This window comes from Eublepharis macularius, chromosome 16, assembly GCF_028583425.1.
Source record: "Eublepharis macularius isolate TG4126 chromosome 16, MPM_Emac_v1.0, whole genome shotgun sequence".
Classification (NCBI taxonomy): domain Eukaryota; kingdom Metazoa; phylum Chordata; class Lepidosauria; order Squamata; family Eublepharidae; genus Eublepharis; species Eublepharis macularius.
Genome location: NC_072805.1, coordinates 2,646,595 through 2,655,715, shown reverse-complemented (window position 1 = coordinate 2,655,715; position 9,121 = coordinate 2,646,595). Strand labels below are relative to the sequence as shown.

The 9,121-nt window shown below is 55.0% G+C and overlaps 1 protein-coding gene across 2 annotated transcripts in view; it reads left to right on the top strand.

Annotated features, from left to right (window-relative positions):
* The first annotated feature begins 1,503 nt into the window (after positions 1–1,503).
* Positions 1,504–9,121, top strand: part of TTLL1 (TTL family tubulin polyglutamylase complex subunit L1) — a 49,925-nt gene continuing 42,307 nt past the window's right edge. The window contains exons 1-2 of one of the 2 annotated variants that reach the window (XM_055000316.1): positions 1,504–1,555; positions 6,476–6,592. In XM_055000316.1, coding sequence (XP_054856291.1) covers positions 6,480–6,592 — 113 coding nt within the window. In that variant the 5' untranslated portion in view covers positions 1,504–1,555; positions 6,476–6,479. Of the gene's footprint in view, positions 1,556–5,590; positions 5,709–6,475; positions 6,593–9,121 lie in introns of those variants that run through there. The other variant, XM_055000315.1, reaches the window with a different exon arrangement.

Below are 9,121 nucleotides of genomic sequence, written 5' to 3'. Positions count from 1 at the left end.
TTTATTTTTTCAAAAGCCACTCCCTGCTGTTGCTGTGTGGCTGCAGGAACGTGGACCCAACTAGTTCAAAACCAAAATGTGTAGTTTGGCCCAGGGTGGGGATTTGAACCTGGGTCTCCCAAATCCTAGCCCAACTAAACCATTCCCCCACACTGGCTCTCCTACACCCCAATGTGCTACTTCATGACCAAGATGTTACATACACAGTCTAAAGGGAGAGCTAATATGGCAGCCCCCCCCCTCTTGAAAACAGTCTTTTTTACCTTTCCATGAAACTGCGGACCACATTTTTACACGAACCTGGTTAAAATTGGATGAATGTTCTGGGTGGGCAGATATTATTTTGCAGGACTTCCCTGGCCCTGCTCTTTTTCGTAAGCGTACTGAATTATAACAATAGAGGGGAGACGCACACAAAAATGCCACTGTGTCAACAGGATTTTCTTTTGACATTTTACTTTGTATTCTTTCAGATGAGACACAATTAATCTTCCCTTCTCCTACCAGCATGTACATGAGTGTTCAGAGCGGTCAGCCATTTACTCTTCATGCAGCAATAATAATAATGGATGGTTGTTGTGGATTTTCCAGGCTGTCTAGCCGTGGTCTTGGCAGCCCGGAAAATCCACAACAACCATCATTCTCCAGCCGTGAAAGCCTTCGACAATACAATAATAATGGATGTATTTCCCAGTTCCACCACTCCATTCTACATGCAAGGAGAGGCACCAGAAGAGAGTAAAGCACAAAGTCTGCACACCTGAGGCCAGCCCCCAGCCCAAGCGCCCCGTCAGGACGGTCAGGTTATTGGGTTCCCAGGCAGACTGGTTAGTGTTGCTCTCTGTACCTGTCTTGAAAATTGAGAGGGGAGGCATTCTAGTCCACATTTTCTCCCTTGAGAAGGCCTGAGAGTTGTAGGTCCAGTTTCAAAGCTTTTTAACAGAAACTGGGGGGGGGGGGGGGGCTGAGAGCTGGTTGAACTAGCCAAAGCCGTCAGAACTGCCCTTCAGAGACAGGTGTGCAAAGATCAGACCCAACACAAACAGGGGCCCGAAGAAGAAGATCCAGGAGGCCCCCCCCCCTCTCCCGGGCAGAAAAACAGGCCACCGCACTGTTTATCCGCCTGCTGTGTTTTTCTATTTCCCCTCAAGATCGCTGGCCTGAAGCCCTGCTGCGCCCGGTTCCGCCCGAGAGGAGGGGGCCCTTGGTGGGGCTTCATGCTCGTTCCCAGCGACGCCCCCCCCCAGTACAGAGGACGCGGACCGAGCGCTCTTCCTCTCGGCCGACCGCAGCCCAAAGGCTCCTTCGACGCGCAACGGGAAGCGCCCCGGCCAGCGGCCCCGGCTCTCTTTTGGCAGAAACGACGAGCCACCTGCTGGGGGAAGCGCCGCAACGCGTGTCACAGCCCCGGGGACGCGAAGGCAACGCGCGGCAAGACAGCGGCGCGGCAGCAGCAGCAGCCCCCAGGCCCGGGGGGCGCCGGCGGAGTCGGCGGCGCGCCAGCCCCTCGCCCCTCGCCCGCGCGCGCCTCCCTCTTTCCGCGCGGCAGGCGCAGGTGCGAGCGGGGGAGCGGGGCTCGGCGCAAAGGGAGGCGGAGGGAGCCGGGCTCCTGCCCGAGGCCGGCCTTGGCGCGGCGGGAAGGGCGCGGCCTGGCGGGGTCCGGGGCTGGGGGAGCGCGCCCAGCGCGGGGCTCTCCGGGCAGGGGCCTGCCGGGGCCGGGGCGCTCAGCCGCCGCGCCCCGCCCTCGGCCCCCCTGGCCGCCCCGCGCTCGCTGGGGGTGGGGGGCGGCCGCCCTGCCGAGGACGGGGGTGGCGGGCCGGCCTGGCCGCCCGGGGGCCCCTCACTTACCGCCGCGCTGCGGCTCCAGCGGCGCCTCTGAGGGCAGCCAGGCGCCGCCCCTCCCCTCCCCTCCCCTCCCCGGCAGCCGCGAGCCGGCCAGGCCCTGCTGGGGCGTTGCCCGGCCGCCTGCCGTGGCCTGGGAGAGGCGGGCCGTGAGGTGCGCTTCGCCCGGCCTTTCCCCGAGGCTGCCAGCGCGGCGCTGGGTTCCCTGGCGGCCGCCGTGCCAGGCGCAGCACCTGCCCGGGACGCCCAGCGCGCTGCCCGGGCGGCGTTCCCTGCGCCGCCCTCCTCCCTATTAGGCCCCAGAACAAAAGAGGAGCGGGTGCCCCTCGGAGGCAGCGGGAGAGGCTCGCAGGCCCTCCGGTGTCACGCGAGACGCGAACGTCCATTGACTTGCGCTGGCGCCCCTGAACTACAAGGGCGCGGAAAAGTTGCCAGGAAATGTGGGGTGGAGGCGTCGGAGACTACGCTCGGGGTCTGGAGGGGAGCGCCCAGAGGCAGCAGCGCCCCCTGGCACCGCTAAACTGCTGTGGGGTTGGAATGGCAGCCACGCCACCAGAGCGAGGGTCCCTGGGGCCAGCTTTGGGACTGGAATTACTTTTCCCCTCGGCAGGATGACGGTCTCTGGGACAAGCTAAACTGCTCAGGGCCTGGAATGACCACCAAGGCAGTGGCACGAAGACCCCTGAGACCAGCTCAGATGTGACGGGGCTGGAATTACTTCCCCCAAAGTTGAATGAAATCCTGGAACCCGTGAAACAATTTTGGGGCTGGAATGTCCCCCCCCCCGACTAGAATGAGGGTCCCTAGGACCAGCTAAACTACTCAGAGATTGGAATGATGGATGAAAGACTGGAATTGGGGCGCTTGGGACCAGCTAAGGTGGTCTGGAATCCCAAAGACTGCCTCCAGACTGGAATGACGGTCTCAGTGACCAGCTACACGGCTCTGGGGTGGAATGGCGGTCACTGGAACCAGCAAACTGCTCAGAGAATAGAATGATGGCCCACAAGTGGAATGCCGGTGCTTCAGACCAACTGTACTGCTGTGGGGCTGCAATGACAACCTTCAGAGATAAAGGACTGTCTCTTGGACCACGTGAACTGCTCTGGGGCTAGACTTGACAGCCCCCAGAGTTGAATGACAATCCCTGAGACCAGCTGAACTGCTCTGGGCGTGGAATGATGGCCCCCAGAATGGAATGATGGTCCCCAGAATGGAATGATGGTCCCCAGTATGGAATGATGGTCCCTGGGTCCAGCAAAGTGTTCTTCAGATGGACTGACTGCCCACAGAGTGGAATGACAGTCCCTGGAACAAGAGAACTGCTCTGGGCATGGAATGACAGAACCCAGCGTGGTGATGGTGTGATGGCCCCAAGCATGGAAAGCCAGTCCTTGGGACCAACTGTACTCAGAAATTGGAAAGACAGTTGCAGGAGCTGGTGAATTAGTGTAGCTGGAGTGATCAAAACTGCTCTGGGGTTGGAATGGCACCAGTGGCAGTGGAACTATGGTCCCTTGGACCAACGAAACTGCTCTGGGGCTGGAGTAATGGCCCTGAAAGTGGACTGCTGGTCACTGGGGCCACCTAATTTGCTCCAGACCTTGAATGACAGCCTCAATTGAATGACAGATCCTGGGTTCAGCTAAACTGCTTGGGCTGGAATAACGGCTGCAAGAGAGGAATGATGGTAGCTGGGACATGCTAATCAGCTCCAGAGCTAGAATGACAGCCCCAAGGGAGGAATAGCGGTCACTGGGACCAGCTAAACTTCTGTGGAGCTGTTAATGATGTACCTCAGAGAGGAATGACAGTGTTTGGGAAATGCTAATCAGCTCAGGGGGTGAAATGACGCCCGCTCCCCAAGTGACAGTCCCTAGGAGCATCTGAACTGCTCTGGGAGTGAAATGACAGCAATGCAACGGGAATGACAGACCTTAAGACCAGTGAACTGCTTTGGGCCTGTAACGACAGCCCCCAGAGTGGAATGATGGTCCCTGGGACCAGCTGAATTGCCTAGAGCCTGGAATGACACCTACAAGAGTGGAAATAGGTTACCTGGGATGATCAAAACTGCTCTGGGCCTGGAATGATGGCCCCTAGAGTGGAATGACAGTTCCTGGGACTAGCTAAAGTGCTCTGGGGCTGGAATGATGGGCCCCAGAGTGGAATGACAGTCCCTAGCACCAGTGAAATTAATCTGCGTCTGGAATGATGGCACATGGAGAAGCCTGGTCGTCCCTGGAACCAGCTAACATTTGCCAGGACTTGAATGACAGCTTCAGAGCTGAAGTTATAACCCCAAGGTCTAGCCAAACTGCTCAGTGGCTGGAATAAAAGTGCCAAGAAACAAATGGCGTTCACTGGGACCAGCTAAACTCTGGGGCTGGAATAACACCCTTCAGTGTTGAATGATGGTACCTGGGACCAGTTAAACTGCTCTGGGGCTGTTAATAATACTCTCAAAGCTGGAATGATCATCCCTCTGACTTGCTAATTGGTTCATGGTTGGAATGACAGCTGCCAGAGTGGAATGACAGTCCCTATGACCATCTAAACTGCCCAAACACTGGAACGATGGCTGTAAGAGTGGAATTAGGGTACCTGGGACCCTAAGGTGCTCTGGAATTGCAAGAACAGCCATGAACTGGAGAGCAATGAAGATGGCGAGGGGTCTGGAAACCAAGTCCTATGAGGAAAGGTTGCTGGGAATGTTTAGACTGGAGAGGAGATGACTGAGAGGGGATATGATAACCATCTTCGAGTACATGACAGGCTGTCATATAGAGGATGGTGCAGAGTTGTTTTCTGTTGCCCCAGAAGTCAGACCAGAACCAGACGGGTTGAAATTAAATCAAGAGAGTTTTTGGCTAAACATTAGGAAGAACTTCCTGATAGAGCAATCCCTCAGTGGAACAGGCTTCCTTGGGAGGTGGTGGGCTCTCCCCCTTTGGAGGTTTTTAAGTAGAGGCTAGATGGCCATCTGGCAGCAATGCTGATTCTGTGAACCTGGGTAGATCATGAGAAGGAGGGCAGGAAGGGTTACGTCAGTGCCCCTTCTTCCGTGCCCAGGGTGAGGCCAGGTAGCAATTCCGCTCCCCCCCCTCCGCCCCATTTGGCTAGGGATCCTGGAGGTGTTTTGCCATCTTCTGGGCATGGAGCAGGGGTCACTGGGGTGTGTGGGGGGGATGGAGGTATTTGTGAATTTCCTGCATTGTGCAGGGGGTCCGACTAGATGAATCTAGAGGTTCCTTCCACCCCTGTGAATCGATTATTCTCCCACCGAAGGCCTGTAATGTCCCGAGGCACCAATCTCACAGGGGGTTTCCGCCCCGTCCTCCGGCAGCGAGTTCCGCAGGTCCTTTGAGAGACCCTCCCCGAGGCCGGCGTGGGTCGAAGCCCGGAGAAAAGTGGGGCCCGGCCCCCCGGAGGAGAGGCGGCCTTCGCCCCAGGCGCCCCCTGCCCGCCTTCCGCCGCCGACCAGCCGGCCTCTTCCCCGCGCCCGGGAAAGCCCGTTCCGGCGGCCGCCTCGCCTCGCCTCTGCCCGCCGCGGGCCGCGCCGGCGGGGAAGGGCCCGGAGGCCCCGCAAGAGCCGAGGCCCGCCCTGGCCAGGCGGAGGCGGCGGCGCTGCGGAGGAGGCGGGCGCGGGCGCGGGGGCGGGCCGGCTGCCCAGGCCCAGTCAGCGCCGCGGGACGGGCAGAGGGGCAGCGCAGGGCGGGGCGTCGCCGGCCGCTGACTGGAGGGCGGCGTGAGGCCAGGCCAGGCCCGGCGGACCGGAGCGCACCGGCGAGGGCGAGGGCGAGGCGGCCGCAGCTGGGACCGGCCTGCCGGGAAGGGGGGAGCCTCGCCGGCGCGGCCTTCCTGCGGTGAGTGCGGCGGAGGCCTGGCGGGGAGGCAGAGGCGGGAGGCTCGGCCCGCCCCGAGGCAGCCCCGCCTGGAGGATAATGTAGGCTGCGGGTTTCCCCGCCCGGAGCGAGAGGCGAGCCCAGCGGCGTTTTCCGCCCTCGATTGCAGCGATATAGAAATGCTGGAAGCGGAAGAGCCCCGGAAGCCCCGCGGAGCTCAGCCGCGAAATGCCGCCGGTGCCGTTTGGAGCCGGCTGGTCGATCCCGCCGCCCGCCTCCGCCTCCTTATATAGTATTTATAAAGGACAGTACTTCGGGGGGGGGGGGGCTTCCTCGCTTCTGCCTGGGTGTTGCTTTGGTTAAGTAGCGGCTTATGAAGAGATGAGGGGAGCTTGATGTGCTCTTGCCACTGAACCGCATTTTGTGCTAAGAGGCAAGAGACGCCACCGTCCAATTTGCCTTTCTTTGAGCGTGGCTTTTTTTTTTTAAAACAAAAGACTTTTGGAAAACTTTCCTGCTGGTCTGTGAATAATTTAGTCAGATCTTAAACCTCGATTTTTAATTCCTAGCATAGTTCACATTATGGTGTATTGTTAATTTTTAGTTCCTCTTGGGCAGAATATTAGCACTTCTTATAGTGCAGGTTTGATCAAACATTCCGCATGAGTTCCTAGGAAGTAACAATGTCTGCTTGGGAAAAAGTTTACACGAGTCAATCTGAAAGTAGACTGGAGGATTACACGTGAAGGATTCTGTGTGCTGGGTTCTAAATAGTTTGTTTCTTTTAGGACAATGGCAGGAAAAGTAAAATGGGTGACTGACATAGAGAAATCAGTGCTAATAAACAACTTTGAAAAGAGAGGCTGGATCCAAGTGTCGGAAAATGAAGACTGGAACTTCTACTGGTGAGCAGCCGTTTCTTTCCTCTTAGAAGTCCCCATCAGCAGCATCGGGGGTAGCATACAGGGGCTGCTTCTAGCTGCTCCTGCAGTGGCAAACATTTCCTCGTCTTTGTGTGAAGAAATTGCTCAGAAGTTGTTCAGTGTTTAACATTTTTCTATGAGAGGTGCTGTAGCCTGCTGAGTTCTGAGCCCTCTACATTCTGAAAAAAATCTATTGGGAGCTAGTGGCCTTTGCACAGTAGTACACTACTGTGTGGTGTGTGTGGATTCTGGAATTATGTTGGATGTACTATTGCAAATCTTGTTTTCTTTTTTCCTTCGTCCGTGTTTATTTTAGCTCGTGTTTGGAGAATAGCTCATTTTCCCTTGTTTTACTAACCACTGGCGCTGTCCAGCATTGCTTGGATTAGGAGCTGAGTGCTTTTGCTAGAAGAGTTTTCACTTTCATTGACAGTAGTTGCAGTTTAAGTATATGCTGATCTGATCATGGGCATTGACTGTGTGGTGAGTGGTGGGGCTGAAGATTTACCCAAAGATCTAGCACAATTAAGCAACATACTTTAGACTGAGGATGAATCCGTGCCACATCCGCTGTTGTGGTACCAGGCAGAACAAAAGCATATTGCTTACTGTGCAGGTACAAGTACAAATAATTCTCTTCAGTATTCATATAACATAGTTCTAGACGATACATCCAATACAAGATGCAGTTCTAATAGGCTAAGTTTAAATGAACAGTACAAAATCTGTACCTCAAAATCTGACTGTTTTTAAGTTATTGGCAGCACAAGGATGTTTACTATTAGCACGTGATAACTTTCAATAGTTATCTTATTAATGGAACAGAACAGCATACAACAACTTTCCCAATCAAGACAATCTTTTTAATATGTTCCGAATTTTCATCCAGGTTAGCTAAAAGGAGTGCAGCAAAGTGTGTGTCATATAACCCTGCACAGAATTAAGAAAGGGACCCCCCCCCTCCCAAATCTCTTCTAGATGGCATTTGAAACACTTATCTGAGCATGCACATTTAAAAACAATTAGCAGCTGAGTTCTGGCACAGTGGCCAAAGTCTGGGCAGTTACTTCTCAGAGCAGCTTCAAATATTCCTTTGCAGCATTCGGTATGTTAAATCACCTCAGCTGATTATTGAGTCGAATACATAGTGTTGCTGAATGTTTGAAATAGTAGTCCAGATTCTTCTCTTTGGCTAGTAATTTTACCTGCTGAAAGATTCATCTGGATCTGAGGTTCCCAACTTTTGGGGGGAACCCTTGAACAAATACAGTGCCTGGTTGTTCTCATCTGATTTCAAAGAGCCTCTAGCGTGTGCTTTCTCTGGGGTGGGGTGGGGGCAGCAGTCGGTCTATTGCACAGTGAGCTCTCTGTATTTGCAATTAATAGGCCTCTGGCGGCTCTAAAAGTTCATGTGGGACTATGTCCCCAAAGCTTGCCACTCCCTGCCCTCTGCACTTCCAGGCTGGCTCTCACAAGGTTGAGGTTTCAGCATCAGACTCTGTCAGGATGTCTCCTGTCACACTCGGCATGGCCTGTTTGATTCTGTAAGGCCAGACGCTGTGTGACTCTGATGTTAGAAGCTGTTCTTTGCCTGGAATGAGACAGCCCACTGCTATCTTCCTCAGCCTGCGGTTTCTCTTTCGCCTGAGAGAAGGCCTCAGGGCCTTGGAGTTTCTCACACATCATTTCTGTTGTGTCCTGCTGTTCATTTATTAAACTTAGCTGACTGCTTACTAAAGGGGGGTGGGTGCGTGGGAACTCTGGGGCTGGGCTTAGACTCCTAGCCCGTCTATATCAAGCAACTTCGCTTTTGGGCCATCTCTCTTTCTGGTGCTGGAGATCTGTAATGGTCCTGCTGGTTTTAGCAGCCCTGTCTTCCAGAATTGAGATCCAGGGTTCAGCTGAGTGTTGAGGATGATCTGAACCAAAAATCTTCTAATTGATACCGGAGGGGTGTGTGTGTGTGTGTCCCATCAAGTTGAAGCCAACGGTTGTGACCTGTGAAGCCCCAGGACCAGGGGCCACGTTCCTTTGGGGAGGGGACATTTTTTCTTCTTGTTGTCGAGGATGAGGCAACAGATCAGAACTGTGAAGCTTGCACTTAAATGGCTGTACAGCACCAGTCCCAGAAGCTAACTATCACCCTGTGGCCCTGTCAGCTCACATCTCCTCACTGTCACAGGTTTATACCTCACTGCCATGGCCATTTGCCCCAGTGGGGTCTTTCTCCCAAGTTTTCAAGGTCCTAACCTTGCTGCTGCACCTTTCCTGCAGCGTTAAACCGGGGGGGGGGGAGGGGTTGCCCATCTGCCCGAATCAGATGTTGAAAATTCCTCCTGGCTGCCCTTGGGGTCAGGCCTGCCCTATCTCTGATATTTCAGGAGGCACAGTTTCAGGAGTGCAAGCCGCTTCAGGAATCCCTTGTTTGACCCGCTTTGGTGTGCTTTGTAAAGATTCGCAACACACCGACAAACTACCCCCCCCCCCCGCTTATTTCACGTGATGAGAGGG